This window comes from Epinephelus fuscoguttatus, linkage group LG2 (genome assembly GCF_011397635.1).
Source record: "Epinephelus fuscoguttatus linkage group LG2, E.fuscoguttatus.final_Chr_v1".
Classification (NCBI taxonomy): Eukaryota; Metazoa; Chordata; class Actinopteri; order Perciformes; family Serranidae; genus Epinephelus; species Epinephelus fuscoguttatus.
This window is the reverse complement of record NC_064753.1, coordinates 28,680,655-28,705,096: the sequence shown is the minus strand read 5'-3', so window position 1 is coordinate 28,705,096 and position 24,442 is coordinate 28,680,655. Positions and strand designations below refer to the sequence as shown.

The window sequence follows — 24,442 nt, the reverse complement described above, 5'->3', positions numbered from 1 at the left end:
AGTGTCCCAATTCCTTTTTGCATGTAGGGGTAGGGGGCATAACGAGGGGTAGTGGGTATGAAACTAGCCCTTCGGAGTGAGGGATTTCAGATGCTGACTTGCCAGCAAGGGGTAGACGTTGCCACGGCTACCACCGTGCAAGAGACAGGGAAAAAAGTTCATACATCTAGTATAATTTCGCAAATAAACATGAAACTTTTGTAAAAACGTTTTCGAATAACTATGTATTTGTGTAGAGAATGGGATCGGGATGTCCTACAGCTACATGGCGGGAGCATATCTTTGGAGGTGTCCACAGCCCAGTCAAAGGTGGAAAATAGGATATTAAATGCCTTTACTGCTGACCAATTGACATTAACCGAACAATCCTGCCCCACAGAACTTCTCAAGAAGAGATACTGCCATCTTCATGGACTTGCCCTCAAGGCTTTCAGCCAGTTGAAGCCGATGATCCTGATAGGGTCCAAACACCCTCACCTCATCACCTCTGTTGGTCCTGTACTCCACAGCCTACCATGGGAGCCAGTGGCTGGCCACACAGAATTAGGTTGGGTACTTCAAGGGTCTGCCAGTATTCTACCACAACAAGCAGATGAAAGTGTTTGGGTTTTTCTTCCTTCATCACTTGGACTCTAGACTTCTACAAGAATGTAGAAAGGCTGTGGCAGCTAGACATCCTACCCTTCAGGAACAAGAAGGAGGTGACATGCTCAAAGGAAGACCAACAGGCCATGGATATGCTGAAGTCAAGGACCATTCATGTACCAATATGGAGTTCAGCGATACGCTACCCTGCTGTTGAGGAAAGAGTTTACTTGCCTTCATGTACCCCGAAAGGCAGTCATGGCTCTTCTTAGAGGACCAAGGTCGCACTGATACACATAACCAAGAGATCCACAACTGTGGGAGACAGTCTCCTGCTCTGGTTTTGACACAATCTCCTGCCCTGATGCTGGCTGGGAGACAGTCTCCTGGCCCAATGTTGGCTGAGACAGAATCTCCTCCCCTGATGTTTCCTGGGACACAATCTCCTTCCCCGATGTTTCCTGGGACGCAATCTCCTGCCCTGATGTTTCCTGGGACCCAGTCTCCTGCCCCGATGTTTCCTGGGACACAATCTCCTGCCACAATGTTTCCTGGGACATGATCTCCTGCCCCAGTATTTCCTGGGAGATAGTCTCCTGCTCTGATGCTGGCTCAGAGACAATCTCCTGCCCCGATTGTGGCCGGATTCTTGCTGGGAAATAATCTCTTGCCCTGATTCTGGCTGGGAGACAGTCTCCTGCCCTGATGTTAGCTCAGAGACAATCTCCTGCCATGATTCTGGCTGGGAGACAATCTCCTGTCCTGATGTTGGCTCAGAGGCAATCTCCTGCCCCGATGCTGCCTCAGAGACAATGTCTGGCCCTGATGCTGACTCAGAGACAATACCCTGCCCTGATTCTGGCTGGGAGACAATCTCCTGCTCTGATGTCATCTCAGAGACAATCTCCTGCCCTGATGTTGGCTCAGAGATAGTCTCCTGCCCTGGTTCTGGCTGGGAGACAATCTCCTGCCCCGATGTTGGCTGGGACATAATCTTCTGCCCTGATGCTGGCCTAGACAGTATCTTTTTCTCTGCTGCTGGTTGGGGTAACTTTTTTTGCTCCATTGCTGGCCGAGGCAGTGTTTTAATCCTTTTCACTGTCAGGTTCTCAGCGACTTTTTGCTCTTTAGCGGCCACAACCTTCATTTTCCTCTATGCCATGGCTTTCTTTGTTTTTTCTGGGACCACTTTAGGCTGTGGAGCAGGAATTTCCTATCACGACGACATTGCTTTTCAACTTCTTTTTCCCTTTATTTTGATTTGTTTTTGTTGTCACAATCTTTGTTTGCACTGTTGGCGAGAGCGGTACCTTTTTCTCTGCTGCCAGTTGGGGTAGCATCTTCTGCGTCATTGCTGGCTGAGACAGTGTTTTAATATTTTTCACTGTCTGGGCGTCAGTAACCTTTTGTTCTCTAGTGGACACAACCTGAGTTTCCTTCTTTGCCACAGCTAACTGTGCTTTTTCTGGGGCCACTTTAGGTTGTGGAGCATGTATGGTGTCCCAGGAATTTCCTATCACGACGACGTTGCCTTTCAACTTGTTTCGACCTTTCTTATTTTGATTTGTTTTTGTCGTTGCAATCTTTGTTGACACTGTTGGCGAGGGCAGTACTTCTTTCACTGCAGCTGGCTTGGTCATGGGTACCTGTGGTTTGACAAGCTCCTGGCAGTCAGTCAGATTTTGCCGTTGATTGTTGTTGTTGATTTTACTGTCAGTCGCATTTGATTTCAACCAGGGGTTCACTGGCTGAGGCTCTTCCTTCTTCTCTGCTACTGGCTGGTGCAGAAAGTTCTGCTCTGCTGCTGGCTGAGGCACTATGTTGTGTGCAAATGCTGTCTGGGGCAGTAAGTTATGTGTCATTGCTGCCTGGTGCAGTATCCAATTCACTGCTGCTGGCTGGAGCAGAAAGTTCTGCCCTGCTGCTTGCTGGGGCAGAAAGTTATGCCCTGCTGCTAGCTGAGGCAGTAGGTTTTGGCCCATTGCTGGCTGAGGCAGTATGTTCTGTCTCATTGCTGGCTGCGCCACAGCTACATGTAGTTCCACAGGTGCCACAGCCCTTGGTTGTTTGGGGGCTAAAATCGGTGGTTTACTCTGGGCCACGTCAGGCTGTGGTTTCTTGACCCGTGCAATGTGGGCAGCAGGTCCTCTGCGCCAGGTTCTGCCAGTAAAGACGATTGCGTTTGTTTTGTTTTGTGCCAGATGTTTCCATTTTAAAACCGTTTGATTAGGGGGGAGTACGTTTGTGTCTCGAAACTGTGTTTGTCTCCAGTTGTATTTCACCTCTGTTTATGAGGTTAGTCTTTCGTACTTTGTCCAAAAGTTTTGTGCAGAAAACTCTAAAGTCTGCCGTCACTGAAAAATTATCTAGCTTACACTTCCGGGTCAGCTTCGACAGCTGCGATTGTTTTGTATTGCGGAGGTATGTGAAATATGCAACTTTGTTTATTTCTGTTGTCATTTTTCAGCCGTAACTGTAACGTTTAAGATTTAAAGTTAAACACGGTGGTCCGACCTGTCTGACGTTTCTGCTAGATAGAAGTTTACTTGTAATGAAATAGGCTACAGCACGAATAAAACAGCCTTTCCCTGTCTTCCACAGTACCAGACGTCTTATGACATGTCTTCACTGGTGTCCTGCTAAACTTCTTATACATCACTGGGTGCTGAGAGGTAGCGGACACAATGTTTTCCATTAGACATCATGTATATGTACAGCTTGTGAAAGATGATAACTAAAGGTACATGCAGTACTTAACCTCACAGGCCACTGCTCAGCAGGTGTTACAATATCACCACCTGGTGGCACCAAACCTCCACTCACCCTCTGTCAGACTTGATACGTACAGTGTACAGTCATGGGCGGTTTATGAAACAATGGGCCCCTGGGCAGAGACATGCAAAAGGCCCCACCACCTCTGCTACATAGTTAATTTGAGTGATGTTTTGCAGGTGAAGGCCAGGGGGCTCCTGACACTTTGGGCCCCTGGGTCTGTACGCAGTGGGCCTGTTCAGTAATCCATCCATGTGTACAGTGTATGATAACATTATTTCATGGTAACCCATCCACCAAATTTCCATCCCAGCTATCATTAGGCTACTTATTAATTGCTGTTCAAGCCCTGAGCACCTCTTCCCCTGGATGTGGCGGTTTGCTCACCATTATAGCAGCTTCTTTCCCTCAGTCCCAACAAAACTACCAGGTAACATAACACAACTAACATTTGTAATAAAACACACAAGAGGATGGAGACTGGTTATCAGGGTGGACAAACCCCCTCCTCTGGGTCTGGGCGTTGTCCACCACTGTAACCAGCCTACACTTCACCATTGGCAACAGTACACTTGCTTTTGCCTGTTTGCCCATCAGTTTCAGCCTGTGCTCTGCTCCCTGATTATTTGATACTGTGTTATTTTGTTCTGATGTACTTAGTTGTTTTGTGTTTTTATTGTATTTCTTTTTTTTTTTTTTACTTTATGTAATCTCCTTTCTTAACTGTCTATATGTCTTTACACCTGTCTTCACTTACTCTGTTATCACTGCATTACACAATAAAAAAAAACATGAATTACAAAAACATTTTCTACTATTTCATCTTGATTTTGCATGTCATTAGGACATTTATTTTACCTGATGTTTCAGTCATGTGATATTCAAGGTGATACTCCAGGCACTGCCTTTTGTAAGTATATATTTTTTGTAAATTTCTTTTTTTTTGTTAATGTATTCCTGTGGTGTAATTCTGTTCTGGTTTTGCAGTGTGTTTCTGTATAGCTACATGTCTTATCACATGATCTGTTGGGCAACCAACATTGGTTGTACATATAGAGGTGTGTCTCCTTATTTTGTTCATGTCTGATGAAGGACCAGTGCCCGAAACATCACATGTGGTGATATGATCAAAATTTCCGAAAGGAGCAAAAGAAAAACCAAACAAACATTATTTCATGGTTTAATAAACGCACTGAAATAGAGTGTCCCAGGAATGAGTCCTGAAACTTGGAAGTGACTTAGCAATTTACCACTCACAGTTCCCTCATCTTGGGCTTTTTGAATGGGTATTTGGTTGAATGCCTGAAATAAGGTCTGTGGTCAATGCAAGCTTAAGAGACTTACATGTTTTGTTCTATGACATAAAATACGTCAGTAAATACCCCATTCTTTGAACTTTGAAGTTATTTTTCAACACTCTTGTTAATACACTGAAAATGCATTTCACATAATTGGGGTCAGCCACAGTACCAGACGTCTTATGAAATGTCTTCACTGGTGTCTTGCTGAACTTCTTATACATCACTGGGTGCTGAGGGGTAGCGGACACAATGTCCTCTATTAGACATCATGTAGAAGTAGAGCTTGTGAAAGATGATCACTAAAGGTACAGGCAGTACTTAACCTCAAAGGCCACTGCTCAGCAGGTGTTACAATATCACCACCTGGTGGCACCAAACCTCCACTCACTCTCTGTCAGACTTGATATGTATAGTGTATGGTCATGGGCGGTTTATGAAACAATGGGCCCCTGGGCAGAGACATGCAAAAGGCCCCACCACCTCTCTTACACAGGACCAAGACACACAGACTTTGAGTTGATTTTGACTCTTTTTTTTCTTTGTTTATTGTTTTGCATCTGACTGTAGTCATTATACATTTTTTTGTGTATCTGTTTGAGGTCTCTTTGTGCCTCTCTGTGGTCAGTATGTTTTGATTTGAGTGACGTTTTGCAGGTGAAGGCCTGTGGGCTCCTGACACTTTGGGCCCCTGGGTCTGTGCCCAATAGGCCTTTTCAGAAATCCATCCACGTGCACAGTGTATAACATTATTTCATGGTTTAATAAACACACTGAAACAGAGTGTCCCAGGAATGAGTCCTAAAACTTGGAAATGACTTAGCAATTGACCACTCACTGTTCCCTCATCTTGAATTCAGTGGGCTTTTTGAGAGGGTTTTTGATTCAATGTCTGAAATAAGGTCTGTGGTCAATGCAAGCTTAAAAGACTTTAATGATTTGTACTGACATAAAATATGTCAGTACCCCACTCTGGATTTTTGAAGCTTCGATGTGACTTAAAAAAGACAATGACAGTACATTGTAGTGTTGTTTGTTTATAGGCTAATGTTAGCTCTTTACTTTTGGCAATTGCATTTAGGCTTCATTAATCTTGAAAGTGGTGTTCACTTGAGAAGATTATCTTGCTGAACAAAACATGTATCATGGATGTTTGTTTGCTACAGTGTGTTTTTGGCAATAACCCAAAATCCAATGGAAAAACTCTGATAGGCCTTTTGACGAAGGAACCAGTGTAATGCCAACTTCTGCGTTGGCATACATAAAAACTTCATACTTGTATTTCAACCACTTCTGGTGGTCCCACAAAGCAAAAGAGAGCCCAGTCTATTCACAAGCTCAACACATAATTGCTGGAAAACCCTAACTTTGAAAGACTCCCAAGAATTGCATATTCATTATTTATATATCAATTTTTAGTTTTGCCTTCACCAAAGTCTACAGTGCTTTTTGACAGTACCCTGCTGCAGCATGCTCAAACATGCTGTCTTTACAGATAACGCTCAAAACTCAATCATATTCTGGAAAGATAATTTTAATGATTCAATAAATATATTAAAAAATGATTAGATAGGACAGAAATGTGCAATCTGCAAACACTTCATACTGCAATACATCACTGCTCAGTACAAAATAATACTGCTTTTTGAAATGTTGACAGAGGGTTACACACGTTATCTCACTACATCTTTTATAGGATAATAGGACAAAAAAAAGCAATAATGTATTCAATTTGAGTATATCTGTAGCATGACGTTTAGAATAGGTTTAGGTCTAAATATTGTAGCACATAGGGGGAAAAATTATGTCTTGGCAATTTTAGCTTCATGGAGAACTCCCAGGAAGTTTATCAAGCTTCCATTTAAATATTAAGACAAAAATAAGACTTTCGGAGCTTGATTTGATTCACTTGATTCAACCACCTAGGTGAAGATGTATTTACCAAGACATCATCTCAGGTGCTGTACCTTTGGTGTACAAATGCAGCTCTCTCATATACAGTACTATCATATACCGTAAAAACAACCCCACAGTCTTTGGAGGAGGAAGCATCCTGCTACACAAGGTAGAAAATGCAAAGAAACAAGTATCCTAATATAGTAAATCAATGCAAGTTTCACATAAATTGATGCTTTTGTGGTCATTTCAAATCTGAATTAGAGAGGTTAATAATCATACAGTGGTACACAGTAAATCTGCTGAATAGTAAGACATTAAAGGAAAAAGTGGAAAATGCACCAAACCATCTGCCTCTTTAAATCTGATATTAATAGATTTAAGAAAAGTTAACCACATGTACATTCACTGCATCACTGTCTCTCGCAACCGTCCAGTGTTTTTAAGCAGCAGAAATAAATTACTATGGTACACAAGCAAATAATAATAACGATTAAATAAAAACATCTAAATAAAAATTTAGCTTCTATAGCACAGGACATGAAAATTAGTGAAAACTATTCAAAGAACACTAAAAACATGAATCAGGCATCATAACATATTTCTCCTGGTGAAGAGTGGAAGCAGTAAAAAGCAAGGTAAGGCCTGGATACCTCGGTCCGTTGGCAGTCTTATTGAGGGCACTGGTGTATCATCCATGGTATGAAACTCTTCATTTTTACAGTGGCATAGCAAACGATTTAATGGAGTGGAGACACACATTTTCACCACCGTATGCAAAACTGGAGAACCCATCTCTCTCTTTTTTTTTAAATTTACAAACCAAGATGATTCTGTTGGGCTTTTCCTGGGTTGCATCCATCTTACCACACAGAAATCAGTTGTGTTGACATGATCAATGTTCACTTCTTAGTTACAAATACAAATATCGTGGAGTTCGGCATCCTGCAATCCTGTAAGTCTTTTGAGTAATTATTACATCAGCTTAGTCTTTACAAGTTACAGTGGCTACAAATATGAACAGAAATGGGTGAAATGTGTGTGGCAGTGGATCCAGGCACCTTTCAATGAAGAACATAAGAACTCATTTACATGCCAACAAAAGTAGCACTTACTAAGATCAGTCATTACAGTTTGTCTTCTCCACAGTTTCATTCTTTCATCGCACTGTATACGTTTGCCAAGGCGAGCACCTGGCATCAAAATAGGCGCTTTATAAACTAAAATCCATTTTCAACAGTAGTGTGAGTTATTGCTGTGGTGGTTCACTTCATTAGGGCGACATTAGACACAAGCATGTTAAAATAAAGTTTAAAAAAGGGTGTGGAAGTTAAAGGTGCTACAAACAGGATTAAGATATTAGCCCCTTTTACACTGCCTGTTCAAGGTGGGAATATAACACCGTTATGCCCCCTCACCATTCAGCATATATGGTACAATCGCAGAATGGGAGCACAGAGTTGTCTCACCTTTAAGCCGCCATGGGAGATAGTTACAGTGCCAAAAAGGACCATGGACAAGATGTGTGTGACATTTTGACAACGTGTTATGTGTGCGACCCACTACCAAGAGATTTAAAAAGTAGCTAATAGCAGTTAGTGGCTAACTCATAGAAGAACAGCGGGCGTAACTGTCAGCAAATTGAGAAAACAATGACATTACCCTCATTGAGAAGATGAGATCAGCCATATAACAAAGACGGTCAATGGTTATTATAAAGCCCTGTTGACACACGTTATTTGTCACACGAGAGCCCGACCCTGTTGTGTTAAATGTCACCGCCACACCTCTTTCAGTTCCATGATGCAGGCATGCTATCTAAAATCACATGCTGAGGAGGCATAATGCTGCCATTTGGTTCTGTGTAAAAAGGCAAAGGAGGCATAGAGAAGGGACTGTAGCATATATCTTTGTAGCCATATAGCTATAGCATGATCTCAGTGTAAAAAGGGTAATTGATAAGCTGCTGCCAAAGCAAATTTAATAGTAAATGTTCCAGTAATTTAAAAAAACAAACATGTTTGCGATGGTCTTAACAACATACTGATGACAGGTTTTAGCATTTTTTTTTTTAGCAAGAAAAGAGAAAAACTTCCCCAGAATGAGTTTTCCTCAAACATCCTACAAGTAGCACCTTTAAAGGTCCAGTGTGTAAGATTAAGGGGGATTTAGTGGCATCTAGTGGTGAGGATCACTAGTTGCAACCATCTGAAACTTATCCTGATTAGAAATCCATCTGTTCATAGTTCAGGAAGTCTTTACCAGGAGCCAAATTATTTGCATGGGTCTCTTTCTCTCCAAAACAAATGGACCAGGTGATTAAAACTAATAAAAACACTGAATAAAGCAGTTTCACATTAAGAAAATGCTGGTTTTCCGATGCTGCTGGTCACTGAGGGGCTGCTAACTACTATGGCCGATGCAAGAATGCAATGGGCCTATCCAGAGCCAGTGTTTGGTTTGTCTAATCTGGGCAAAAAACACAGCAGAGCAACATAGCAAACTCTGGAGTCAAGGACCTGCTCCTTATGCAGATATAAACAGCTCATTCCAAGGTAATGACAACACAACCATTCTCATTTGCAGGTGATTATACACTAAGAAAACATACTCATTATTTTATATTAAATTTCTGCCTATACATTCCCCTGAATCCTCCACACTGGACCTTTAATGTCTGGCAAAAATCATAAAATAATGAGCAGAGACTTAAATAAAAACAAAAACTCAATTTCTCTTATTTACAAGATGTGCCACAATGAACAACATAACTCACAGAACCCAAATATCTTGTGCAAGCAGCGGCCAGTTTACACTTAACATCAGGAACAACCCACCACTGCATGCATGTTGTGGTCAATGAGTGCTTATTCTGCCAGCGGTCGGAGATTCTCCCACCAGCAGCTGTGTATGAGACTGAGGCAGAGCAACTTGAGTGACAGCTGCACGTTCCTGAGCCGAGGGTAAGGGGGTGCTGGGATCAGCCAGCAGATGAGGTGCCGAGGTGTTCAATGTTCTACTCTAGTTTCTTCTGCAGCTTTTTCTGGAAGCAGACGGGCAAGATCGAGAGCACAGCGAGTACACCGAGCACAGCCAGAGAGTTCCAGGACACGGCCTCACCAGCTGTGGTCAGTTTGTACAGTGTTGTACCGGCATTGATCGCTACAAAGGATGGCGGCGCCACTCCTGTGAATTAGCCAGGTTAAATGCAGGTGAGCCACTGACAACAAATAACACCAAAATAAGGTATGGTCATTGAGATGGGACAGACGGTCTTACCGAGAAAGGTACCGATGAAGAAAACCCCCAAAGGCACATTGATGACAGGCGACGTGATGTTGATGAACCAGTTGGGAAGAAAGGGGGTTATCCTCAGGAAGATGATGTAATTAATTAAATGATCCCTATGTTTGTCAACCTGCCGGCAAAAAAAAGTCACGAGCAGAAGGTTTTGTAAGTCTAACAAATTACCAGGAATTCCTATCGGTCTATCAGTCAGTTTTAGTATCAGTACCTTTGTCATTATAGCAATTTCTGTTTTATAATAATTAACAATACCAGTATTATTTTTGGTAAAACCACTTCACCCTACAAATTCCCACTGAAAGAAAACATAGGTATTTTTAAACATTGACCTTATTTTCCTGTGTTTTTGTGTATACGTGACAAAGGGAGACAACAATTTTCTGTATTGAGAAAGCCGCAGCCACAAAACAGGCTGCAATATAATCCCCATGGGCAATTGTGCACTGCTGGTGTACGATCACTAAAAGCACTTATTTCTGCCACTGATAAGGTCAGACTGTTCTTAAAAAAGTGTCTGATAACATCATGGAAAGGACCCTACTGTGAAATTCAATGTTTTTCCTTTCCTTTGGCTGATCCGGTTTGTTTGTTAGTGTGTGTAACCAAAGCCATTGTCAGAACCTGCGTAATATTCAGCCATGACACTGAACATTTTTTAGATAACACTAATCTACATGTTCTGTATTCCAACACAACAAACTCTTTCCAGAACTCCTTTCTGTTGTTTTTCCTGCGACAAATTACTTCTCGTGAGAATACAGAACCAGACATATCCCTTCGTAACTCGGCCGCAATAACAAATATACCAGTGAATAGTCAGGAAAACTGTTTAATTTCCCTGTAGGGTCCTTTCTGTTGTAAGACACTTAATAATCTGATCCTGTCAGAGGCAAAAAAACCAAGCATTTTTAGTGGATGTAAATTGACGTGGCACAATTTCCTGTAGGGATTACACTGCAGCCTGTTTCGCCACCGCAGCTCTTGTAATACTGGAACAATATTAAAAAACTGTCTACATTACACCCTAATTACCTCGCTGAACTGCTGTGACTTGCATGTGTGGGGTTCACACAGACAACACTGCTGCTGTAGAGCGGCCTGCTGCTGTAACTATTGAATTTCCACAATTAAAAGCTGATACTACACTCACGTACAGAGCCTTGCTAGCCACAACACGGTCATGGCAATATATCACAATGAAAATCTACAGAGGGCTTTATTTTGAAACAGCAACAGGAAAGGTTGAGTCAAATAGAAATTTTTATTATTTTTCATGTGTATGGCAGATACAGACACCGACACTTTACTGAAAGGTTATATAATGTCAATATGATCATCAAATGACCTTTTTCAGTGTCTGTTTTTACTGAAACCGCATGCGTCATCTGGGAAAAAGGCGAGACTCCTATTCTCTAGATGTTCTCAGTTGGGCAGCAGTTGCAGAGTACCTGAGCACCATTCACGTGGGCAGTGTTGCTACTCTAATCTGTTAACACGGGTGCCACAAAAAAATTAATTTCAAGAGGTTCTGCAATGCACACACTCTGCTCATATAGGCAATGTGGCTCAAGTGTTAGTCCCTCACAAAAACACTGTAAATGATTAAATAGGGTCCAAGTTGAGAAAGTTTCTCTTTAAAGTGGAATTAACAGAGTTCATATAGTGTGAATAAAACTGAACAAGAATTTACTGCAGAGACATTGTTTTGGTCTGCATCTCTAACAAAAAAATTGCTCTTACAAATATACCCTTTATCCACATTTTATTTTTAGTCAAGTCTCTTACCTGCTGGGACCATTTCTGTGCTCTCTCTGTTAGATATTTGTAGACCACGGGTCTGCCCACCAGATATGAGAGCATATAGCAGAAGGAAGCACCAAGGCCAGAGCACTGCCAACAGATAAAACACAGAGAAGGGAAACATGTATTACTTTCACAGACACATATATTGCTAACTTGCCTAAAGATTAGTAATGTTCTAGAAATATTTACAGAAAATATAAGAGCCCACTAAGAAATTCTGGCTTTCCAAATCAAGCGGCAACCTGTGGGGCTAAAAAGTTAAGCCTACGCGGAAGTGCAAAAAACTGCAGTTCCTCAAATGACTACTTGAGGCTGGCTCCAGATGCCAGTCAATCCCTATAAACCCTCATGTTAAAATGCCAAACTTTACAGCAGAAACTGACAACTGTACAGGGGTGAATTTTTATATAATTATAGGAGCCTAAATGCAGTTTTACATTTGTAACTTTCAAGATAAGGGTACTTTTATTGTTGTATCATACCTTTAATTGCTCCTTTTTTACACTCTCACCCGTAGTTTTTTGGATTTGAGAGACTTTATTGCAGTGGAGAGAGGAGCCACACAGTTTTTTGACATCCTATTTCTTATTTCTGGATAATTTTGGATTTGTAAATGTGATTGTCTCTGTAACATCTTTGAGTTTTGAAATTAACAGTTCTTGAGTGGTCCGGTGGACTTTTTTGGTGTGGATTAAGACGAAGTGGATGATTAGAGCATCAAGCTATGGCTTCACTGATTGGAAACCTACATAACTCACCAGTTCAAGTGTTATTGAGGCTTAAAGTTAGGCATAATTAAGGCCATGGCTGCTGGAGCGACAGGCTGGCTGTGAGTCATTGCTACGGTCTATGAGTCAGATCGACCCCTCGCTCCTTCACAGCACCACCTTCTCATCTAAATATGGTCACTTCTGGCTCCAAAAAAAAACAAAACAAAAAACAAAAAAAAAAAACAAGAAAAAGAAAAAGAAAAAAGAACATGACGATGGCCAAACTAATGGCTTCAAAACGGGAGTCCACAAAGCAATGGGTGACGTCACGGTGGCTACCGGCATTATTTCATACAATATATGTTCCAATCACACCAAAAGAAAGCATCCAACTATTGTCTTTGTTTTCCACCATCTTCATGACTTGTCATTTTAACTTTTAATAGCAGTAGGGTAGTGGTGTGTTGAATACACAGCAAGTGGCTTCAAAGACAGCACAGGAGGCCTTGATGTTAACACACATTAACTGCTGCCCATTGTGGACGTCGCAGCAAAAACATCACATATCAGCATCCCTCATAATCAAAGAGCAGACACTGGTTCTGCACTAACCCTGTTTTTACTAACATTAAAACACACCGGAATAAAACATTACAGAAGAGAAGACACCAAGCAACAGTGGCCACAACTGACTACGATACAACACATCTATTGCATGTCTCTGTTACTCTACCTGAGATTTCTTCCATTTTTGGGGAGAGTTTCCATATCTCAATCGAGAGTTTAAGGACAGACGGTGTCGTTTGCTGTACAGATGGTAAAGGCCCTTGAGACAGTCTTTAAAAATGTAATCACAGCCATTGCTTATTTAGTGTTTAGTGTTTAAGGCTCTTTACACTGCCGTCTGCTCCACTGCCTGTCAGATTTTAATGATCAATTAGGACTTCACTGAAATTTTTATTACAAATTGATGTTTAAGAGGCACGATCCATTGTGCAAAAGCAATTATGCGTATCTAAATCCTTACATAGCCTCGTGTGTCTTGTGGAAACTATTTCAGTGCACAGTTGCTCATCATACAACACAACATTTGTTTTCAGTCACACATTTCATACCCTCCTTCCTTACTCACCAAGCAGACTAAGAAAAGAGCCAGGGGGAAAGGGTAAAGATATCCAGACAGGATGCTGAGGAAGATAGATCCAGGGATTGCAAATGTCTGGAGGCTGAAAAGGGTGTCAAGGTAAACAACTTTGCAAAAAATACAGTTATCACTCAGGCCTACAAGTTAAATCACATGCATAAGCAATAACAGTAAAAAATAAATACATCAAAAGCATATTCCTCTTCGTAGCACTCCAGCTTGTGTGTTTTTCTGTTAAGAGTTTGATAAAGAAATTTTGTCTGCTGGCTAAAAAACCTCCCAAATGATGAACAGTGATAAAATCCTTAGCAGGATCAAATGACTGCACTGACAATATTGCTCTGTCTTTTGTTACCATTTTGACTGAGAGACCCCTGGTGGCAGAAAATTACATACTGTACATTTAATGTTGGACTGTCTACACACCCCAGCCAGCTCTCAGATACAGAAGACATGGCTTGGAGCTGAAATGTCATTGTCTTGAGTTGTTTCAGCTGATACAGAGCCTATATTCCTTGACACTCATAAAGAATGACAGCTTATTTATATCTGATGCTAAAGTATTTCAGATGGAGGACATGCTGCTCGACAGGTTTTATAAGCCCAAACATGGCGCACTTTAAAAGAACTTTGGTTGAGACTTTATCAAGTAGACAACTGAAAGAAGCTGCAGCAAGTGTTCGTCAAGATGACATCCAAAAATTAGGACCCTGAAGCAGATAAACTCTTTTGGGGGTCTGACCCCAGTAAACAAGAAATTAACCAATTATCAATGCAACCCATAATGTCTTTGAGGACCTGAATTTGGCTGTTTTAAAAACCTTCTCAATAGCAAGCAAAGTTAAGATACATATTTTTCAAAAGGTGTATATGTTCTCTCCAAGGATACAAAACATATGTTGCAAAGTAGGCCACCAGCACTTGGGAGTAGTATGTGTCTTTGTACTTGGACAGCACAGTTCCCAAAGCTTTGGCATCATCCATGTCTTTAGGGATCTTGATCTTCTCCATTTCGTCACTGAAAAAGAATTAAATGATAATATTCAGTCAAACATATGTGGCACATTTCTGGTTGGTTTTCATTTTAGTACAATCAATATACCAAGGCCTGATTGCTTAAAATGCTAAAGCCACTTTTGGATTTTAAGCATCATGTCAAAATGAGTAGCTCAGGTTTACCTTCTGTGGCATAAAAATACTGACAAACTCAGACACCTCAGACACCTAAGGAAAAGTCACCCCTCCACTATTGTCTCTCAGTTTCCTTTGGTTCCTTCCTCAGCCAGTCTGCACCAGCCTGAGTCAGACTAGTCTTGACCTCTGCCACAAGGCTCCACACAGCAACATTATGGAGATCAAGCACTGCACCAGTGCTCTTTCTTAGGTGATCTGTTAACTTTAGTATTCCCTTAAATCATTTACTTTTTACTGGTAGGCATTACACACACAGCCAGGCCATTCTGCACTTTAAAAATGATGGCTGTTCCCTCCTACAACCATAAGCCTCAGGTCCTCAGAGTGAAGGACATCATTTATTCCAAGGTCAAAGCTGAAAGCTAAAAGGTGATTAAGCTTTTCCAACACACTTTCTCTAAAATCTTCAGAAAAGCTAAATAAGAACAAAATCGTATGATAATTTCTGGTGAAATGAAAATCAAATATCACAATATTTTTGACCAAATACCTTAATATCAATGATGCTACGATACTGTAGGGTTGACAGTATTGTAGGGTTGACTTTTGGTGCTTTCACAAAATATTAACATAATGAGATGTTTGACAAATAAATAATCATCAGTAATGTGGAAATGATGACTACGTGGGTAAAGGCACATTACCAGAATAGTTAGAAAAGTCTAGTAAATTCAGAAAATGGCATCACTGTATTGTAATGCAGCCTTTAAAAGCAGGAAGAGACACAATTACAATATTATGATATCCAAAATCAAAGATGATATGTAGTCTCATATCACTATATTGACATAATATCAATATATTACCCAGCTGGATTTTATCCTACATATTACCTATTTTTCTTCTCCTGTTATGTCTCTTGGTAAAGTACTTTGTCGCTAATGTCTTGCCCTGTAAGTTAAGAATACTTTCTGTATCTAGTACCAAAGGGTATTAAACCAGCCACTAACTTTACTCTAGTTAGAAACATCAACAAAACAATGACAGTTTTACATTCAGTACAACACTATAACCAAATCACAAACTGTGTCACACAATGCATCAACTTTCTTGTCTATTTATGAAATACTGTTTACTCATATAGGTCTATTATTATCATTCATCAGTCAGTTTACTCTTCTGGCCTTGCCGCTACTGAATATGACATAAAAAGTAATGTAACCCCCCACTTGGGAGGCAGCAGCCATAGGCAGCAGCAGCACAGAATACATTTTGGTAATCATGAGAGTGAAAATAAGAGGTCACTGTTTCATTACCACAGTTCATACTGAAACAAACAAACCCCAGATCCACTGCACTATGTGCAAATTTCTTGTGACTGCTATAAATATGTTTTAGATTTTAAATGTCACCTCAAAATGCCATAAAATCAATAGTATCTATTAAAGTTCCAGTGTGTAGGATTCAGGGGCATGTATGGGAAGAAATCATATATAATATTCATAACTATGTTGTCATTTGTATATAATCACCTGAAAATAAGAATTCTTGTGTTTTTTTTTTAACTTTAGCCCACTACACGAAAACACACACCAACACCCACTAAAGTCCGGCTTTTGTATGTCGTGGGTTACAATCGGCTTTCATACCCAGGTCAAATGACTCTGCAGTAGTCATTTGTTTTTATCGGCTCATATCTGCAGTGATCAAATACAATATCCGAGTGAATGCGCTTATTTTAGCCCCTTTACTAGCAAGATGCAGTGACAGCCCACAGCAAGATACCCCCGTCTTTGCCCCATCAGCACTCAAATATTGTTATAAATTAGTCTGCACTGAGTTTGAAAGACAATAGTGGCAATGGCAAGGGAGTCTATAGCTTATTTTTAGCAGGTTTTCTGTGTTTATTAAACCTGCATATACATGCTAATTTCAGTAGAAAAACGGCATTAGAATGAACCGTTTACATCTACATATGGAGTGGGTCCTCTTTCACGGAGTCCAACATGTTGTTTCTACAGTAGCCCAGAACAGACAAATCAAACACTGGCTCTTGACAGGGCCATTCATGTTTTTGCGTCAGCTACTGTAGTTCTCCTACTAACTTGGAACATGGGAGAAGTTTCAGTACTGCAACCTCACTGCTGGATGCCACTTGAACCCTACACACTGGACCTTTCAAATTCTAAATAAGTACTACAAGTATTATTTATTGTGTATACAAAATAAGCGTTAATTTCCAGGGATGAACCCCGTTCCCACTCCCCACCCACATTTTACCAAGTTTAATTACACCCAAAGTAACTTACTCAGGAAGCTCTGGGAAGTTCCTGTAGACCAGATACATGACCGAGGCAGAGCAGGCAAAGATAGACACAAGAATCAGCAGAGACATGCGTGCCGAGCCCCCTTCAGCATGATGCACATCTTTGTAGAGAGAGAACAAATTATTCAGCAAATTAATAACAAGGTTACTATAAAAACAGACAAACTGGTTACCAGGGAGCCTTGTGTAATTTGCTTGTAAGTTTTGCATCACTTGCTCAAGCCCCTACAGGGAACTGAGTCTACCCCTTGAGACAAACTCCTGCTGTTTCTGAGCCGTTCTGTTTTATCACACTCTCATTAAAGACTTTGTGGAAAAAGGGACAACTGTTAAGTCGGTTAAATATCAGGTGTCAGATATGCTAAATTAAGGTAGGTGTTTCCAAACCAACTACAGCACTCTGAAGATATAATTAAGAGATGAACCAGGGAGGTCAAGGAAAATTACAGGTAACAAATTAACACTAATAGTCACTGAGATATCTGCAAACAAACAACACATACTTATTCCTCCTACTGCAAATGACACTGGGAAGTATTTAGTGAAAAGGGACTCCTGGTTGGAGTTGGACCTAACATCTAACAAAACCAATGCAATTTAATACAACTGCTCTGAAATACATCCTACCTTCATGCAGTATTTAACTGTGTAGTCTACTTGTATTGATATAAATAGGATGGACAAAATATTAGAAACACCTTCCTCATGACTTAAATAAAATGATATTATATTTTTCTTTGTTCGTTTTTTTGCATTGTTTTACAGAATGGGTGACAGAGCTGGTAATTTGGACTATAAGAAAAAGTAAAGTTCTGGGGGGAGACAGACCTTGACTGGTGGCAAGTCGCCGTCGGGTTGAATACTGTTAGTACTAAGCCTAATATCACATTGTGAACTGTATATAAATGTTCAGCTGTACATGAGCTGTGATAGGATACTTGTGAAAAGATGGTGATGATGGAGGTCTTGGATTTGGCTTCTTATTAATAGAATTATATCTGTTGCATAACAGCTTTGTTTGTGATTTTATCCTTCTATTACATAGCTATGTATGTGCTTAACTGTACATTTAAGTACTTAAATAAAATGGATTTTAAAATTTCAATGTTTCCTGTCATCCCTGAATGACCCTGAGTCACTTTTGGCAGGTGTGTCATCCAGTGTAATTGGATGTAATGTAATTTAGTAATCAGTTTAATGTAATTAAAAACATTTGCTCAAGTATTGAACTGCAGTACAGTTTTGAGGTGCTAGTTCTTTACTTGAGCATTTCCTTTTCATGCCACTTTATACCTCTATTCCTCTCACTCTCCAAGGGGAATATGCTACTTTTTACTCCACTGCATTTATCTGACAGCTGTAATTTTTTTTTACAAATTAAGTTTTTACACACGACATGCAATTAATTCATAAAATGTGGTGCATTGTTGTAGATTTTACTATGCAACAGTATATAAAAATGTTGGAATTAGCTCCACATCAACCAGCTACAACAGTAAAATGTAGCCTATCTTACATATTATCAGAGGTGTGGACTCACATGACTTTAGGATTGCGACAGTATGAGATTGTCATGGTATGATAAAGCAGCAAAAAGCACGCACATCCACGAACAAAATTGTGCAGGTGCTGAGCTCAAAAATGTGGAAAGCTGTCAAGAGCGGTAGCTCGAATCGTCGTCATTTTACTCTGTGAATAAAGTGCACTGAAGAGGAGCCCTGCAGTGTACGAGCATTTCTTTACCTGCTCAGCTTGTCATGGTATGACAACCATCTCAGAAGATAATACAGTTTCACGGTGTCACAGTATCACAAAATTATTACTACTATTATTATTACTAGCCATAATGACGCTTAAAGGAATGAAAATGGAAGAGTTATTTTTGGTTTTTACTATAATTGATATGTGAAACATTTTATTTAATGAAGTGTGTGTAAAAAGTCTCCCTTTTGAAAATACCTAAAATAAAAGGTGAGATTCTCCTTCCAGCTGCCTTTTCTTTTCAATATTGTAGATGTTGCAACGAACACAGTATGATAACCCTCAACTTTCATATTACAGTGTACCCTGAAACCAGTATATCGTTGCACACCTGAATAAGAATTGAGTCAGACTCAAGTCACAATTTTGATGACTTTTCAACTTAAACACCAATGACTTCACTTGGACTTGAGCCTTTAACTTGGAAATACTTGATACCTTCCCCCAAGGATTAAAAAGTGTGTTAATTAAAAACCGTGCCACAAATACATTTATTACCCCTCATTTCCTGAATCAAGTACCGAAATGCTATTCAAGGCAACACTTAATCACACAATCAACACTTAATTAATTCCCCAGATCCACTTTGTCTGAACTAATCCAAAAGCATCCAGTCAAGGTGCAGAAGAGAGCCGTGAAGAACTGAAGCCAAGTTACTGAGCTGGACAAAATGATACCAATGAACTACACAGTGATCAACAAAAAAACATTGTAGTAAACAAAACGTGCACATAAAAAATGACAAAGACAAAACATTTCTAACAAATAGATTATTACTCTGTAGTTAAAATGTAATTACATTTGGGTGTGAGCACATTATGACTTGTTTAGGACTTGAAAGTCAAAGTTTAGGACGTGGGACTTAAGGATTTGTCAGTCATGACTTGAGACTTACTTATGTCTTGCAAAACAATGACTTCTGAACATTACTGCATCAGCAATAATAATTATTAATAGGCTACATAATGGTATAACAATCAATGGGACTGCTTTTTAACACTGAGTACATTTATTTTTGATACTTTTAATGTATCTAACGATGGTGTGTACTTTCACGTTTTACATTTTTCAGTGGAAGCCAGTATTTTAACAGTGTTGTATTGTTGCTTGTATCTGAGAAGATGATCTGGGGACTTCCCCCACTACTGGTCTTTGGACAGTCTTTGTTAATCTAACAGTGAGCCTAGCACATAACAAAGATGTTGCTTTGTTTTAACACACAGGGTAAGGTTAATTAAATCATATCCGTTACCCTATTAACGCTCAGCAGCAGGGTTAACGGTATATGTTAGCTTCCTGAACACGACGGTTATGTTCCTGATTAGCTTTAGCGTTACTGAGCTAAATGTTAACCGTCGGCTAATTTTATTCGCTAGCTGGCTGTGTTACAACAACCAGCTTACGGCTAACATTAGCTCCTGTACCTCACTCCGCATTGATCTCAAAGCAGAAACGACGCTGCCAAGTCATGATATTGCCCAATCCATCAGTTTCTACCTACAAGTATTTCATTTCCTCTGCTTTTGTCATGTTAACAATTAGCCACCACAGACTGGAAGACAGAACCCACCTTTCGGTCCTACTGAGGCACCAACGTTCGCCTTCACCTCCTCCTGTGCCGGGGACAAACCGTCGCTCTCTCGACTTTCTCTCCGCTTTTTGGCCATTTTACCGAGATACCGTTGAGGTCAGCTGGGGTATCGATGTGTGTAACAGCAACAGCCGACGGGTGGAGTGACACCGGTGTGGTGACAGCCTGCTGACACGTTACAGGCTGACCTTTTACCTTCACATCACAGCAGCAAACAGCGCTCCACACAAAACAGCGCCCCCAGCGGCTACAGTGAGAACCATCGTTAACCCTTATGCGCCCTTCTGCTTTGACTCTGTAACATAGTACATTATATTTCTTTATTTAATTATTAAACCTTTATTTAACCAGGAGGTCCCATTGACATTGAACATATTTTACAATAGAGACCTGGCAGCCAATCAAAACACATTTAAAATTCAACAAAATACAAAAAATAATACAAAAATCCACAATGAAACAACAACTATTCAAACATGGTGGCCTCTCAAGAAAAACAAGCACATGTCTCTATCACCACATCATTTGTGATGCCCTTAAATGCATCAGTGGATATAGGTGAAATAGTGACTGATATTTAAGAACAGTTTCCACTGTTTCAGATGTTCCCATAGCGGATGAAAATAGGATCTAAGACCTTTAACTCAGCTCCATTTATACGGCATCAGCTAGTAGCCTATTCACTTTGTATCATTGCTTTACAAACAAACAAGGGGATCATGTAAAAATACCATTCATATTTACAGATTAAGCTGCCTGACAGTAACTACTTTAAATTAATTCCACTTTATGTAGCCTAATGATGCAATATGACTACAACAATAACACTAATAATGAATGAATGAATGACTTTATTTCTAACCAAAATAACAATAAAGAAACATAATAAAAACAAACAAGACAAAGATAACAATGTCCGAAAAGTAGTAGGTAGAAGTGGCATTTCATTTCATCTTTTAACTCATATTATTTCAACAAATTCCCAAATATATTTACAAGTAATATACAGCCATCCCCAGTCTATTTAAACCCAGTTTATGTACAGTCCAAGTACCATCGAGTGTTACAAAATAAATATGCACTCCCCTGACACAACCTTTGTAGCAGCCCTTGGCATCAATAAAACAGCGTAGAGTTCAACTAGTGCAAAAACTTTATTCATCCATCGAGCACCGTGAAACTAAAAACACATAACAAAATATTAATATTTGCACATATTAAAACATCTCACATTTTACCTAAACACATAGTTAACATTCTCTTTAAAAACACACACTTTATTATTATTATTATTATTAGTCAACCCTAAAACATTGCAATATTGCACATAATTAAACTGAAATTAGGTGCACACAAATACAACAAAAAATGTCAGTAATGCCACATAGCCTACCTCGATTCGCCTACCAAGGGTGCAAACTCTCCTCATACAAGTAGTAAATGCACTGAACAGAAACACACTTCACATGAATGTCATACCAAATGTAAAACTGAGCAAAACAGTATGGCAGACAATTAGAACTTACTTTGTGCTTCTCTGCTCTCTTCACCTCTCTGCTCAACAAACATGCTCTGTGTGGCAAACACAGGTGTGTGGCAATTAACACTACTTATGCACCTTTTAGGGTATGTGGCAAAACCTGGAACATAACTACTGACTCAGCTGGCCACTAACAACCTTTCCTCATCTATATATCTGCCAAAAATATCTTTTTTGTATAGTTTTGATTCATATTTGTGCTTTGTTTCAACTCTTCACGCAACCCATTTCACAAGACCAGCCCATACACTGAAAAACACACTCTTCTTAGTTGTACAAACAGATTGTTTTTTTAAATTAAATTCTCCCCTCAAATTATAACCCCCTCCCGAATAACAATAATAATAATAATAATACAATCCATGAATACCCATTTTAAATTAATCCTGTATAAGTGGATAGTGAGAGTGAATACTGAATAAAAGGCACAATATTTCATTGTCCATGGGACTGCCCAGATATCCAGGCTTTCTGGATAAAGGTTTTCCTTTCACATGTCGCAGGTGTTCAGCTGTTTGTATGCCCCCACACTGTGTACCCTTGCATTTTTTACTGTAAATTGTAAACTAAACAAGGCAGGTAAGAAAATGACGATAGCCAAATTCTACTATCAGACTAAGTTTACAAGTGGGGCTAACTGTACTGTCACACTCTGCTGTCCCTGAAAAACTTACTTTTATGATTAAGGGTAAATAGTCTATCTATGATAACATATGGGGATGTGTTATGGCATTTCAAAAGGGGGAGGAGGCTACAGACGTATACTTGCCTTCATTTCTTGACTGCAACATAGTTATGTGCATTTTCTTCTTTCTGTCTTTCTGAGATAATCAGGCAGGCTCAGAAGGTTATCTCAGACCCCACCCATGTCCTCCATCACAAGTACCAACTTCCCCCTCAGGCAGACGCTTTACAGTCCCCCAGTGCAGGCTTAATGTAAAACTAACTCTTAACCATACAATGTGTTTGTGTAGGTATGTATGTGTGTATTCATGTACATATGTATATATGCAATGGCAGCATGCAATATGTTGGCTGATAAAAAAATCCAATAAACACAATTGTGTAATAATAATAATAATAATAATAATAATAATAATAATGAACAGTTCTCAACATTTTGCTGATAATTCTTCTGTGTTTTTACTGAGGTAAGATTTTAAATACAGGGCAGTATGATGGTGGAGCTGCAACACTCTCAAATAAAACTAAAATTCTGCACTTTGGCCTTGTAGTCATTGTTTCAAGAAAATGTGATTTTGTCCAAATACTTGCCTACAGATGTGAATGTTCAAACATCCCTCAGCTGAACTGTTGCCTCATTCTTTAGTGAACATGTTATTCACCTATAAAATAATGGTCCATCCACCACCTGGACATTTAATTTCAACCAGTAATTTTCTGTCACAAATACTTCCTATTTATTTGACAGAGGGGTACAATAGGTTAAATTTTATGTGTAGATTTACAGTGCTCTGGCCTATATGACAACTGTCTATATTCTTTTGAAGGTTATTGATGAGGTCAGTATAGACTCGTTTGTCTTAATCTCATAATGCTCATTATTATGTTTAGTTAATATGTAAAATGTAATGTTATCTACATACCATCTAAAAGGATACTGAAAATCTGTAGCCTACATTTATAAAATAAAACTTTTATCAACTTACTTGGGGAAAAAAATGGTTAAGGTGGTTTTCATGGAGACACCTGTCTGCCTGGGTTAAATCAGTCTTCTGCGCTGTTGTTCAGCTTAAAAGTCTAGTATGTAGGATTTAGTGGTATCTAGCTCTAAGGCTGCAATACTGAAACTTTCCTCTGTGTGCCAAGCATGTAGGAGAACTACAGACATAAATGCAAATGACCCTTTTGGAGTCAGTGTTTGGTTTGTTTGTTCTGGGCTATAGTAGAACAACATGGTGGGCTCATGGTGGAAGAGGACCAGGCCCCCCGCCTTGCAGCCAGCGGTGCAGCCCAAAAAGCATTTTCCCCATAGACCACCATTAGAAAAGAGATGTCTGTAACACTGTTGACAGGACACCTTGAACTGCAAACAAGGTCAATAATGAACCTCTCTATTCTATTCTGAATTTTTGAGCCATGGTAGTTTTAAATTGTTAAACTTTCTAATTAAAAAATACATGACGTTATCACAATGTTGAGTATGAACCGAGTGGAAACTTGTGGACAGAGGCAGAGGGAGAAACACTAGCCTACTGCACATATTCAGTGGGCCGCATACCACAGAAATAAACCCAGAAGATAAATAAATTCTTGGCATATGGCCAGGTGAGTAACACCATTAAAATGAATAGGGGCCATCTTGGGGTCTGGTATCTAGTTTTTATTAAAATCTATAAACAGGACCGGCTCTGCATATAGATATAAGCAGCTCATTCTAAGGTAAGGAAAGCACAAATTATTCTTATTTTCAGATGATTATAAACTAATTACAATAATAAACTAGTTATAGATGTTAAATTGTATTTTTGCCAATAGAGGCCCCCACTGGACCTTTAAGAATAGAGTTTGTCAACCACACAAATTTCATCTGAGCTGCATAGTATTATAGGAAT

General features: G+C 39.6%; 1 protein-coding gene across 1 annotated transcript; it reads right to left on the bottom strand.

The window, feature by feature from the left end:
* Positions 1–6,171: 6,171 nt before the first annotated feature.
* On the bottom strand, positions 6,172–20,521 carry tmem41b (transmembrane protein 41B). The gene is made up of 7 exons (XM_049601298.1): positions 20,306–20,521; positions 16,958–17,075; positions 14,404–14,532; positions 13,503–13,596; positions 11,643–11,747; positions 9,831–9,969; positions 6,172–9,737 (listed from the first exon to the last, which is right to left on the bottom strand). The coding sequence occupies exons 1-7, from the start codon at positions 20,400–20,402 to the stop codon at positions 9,568–9,570; spliced, it is 852 nt and encodes a 283-aa protein (XP_049457255.1). The 5' UTR covers positions 20,403–20,521; the 3' UTR covers positions 6,172–9,567.
* Between the last annotated feature and the right edge of the window lie 3,921 nt (positions 20,522–24,442).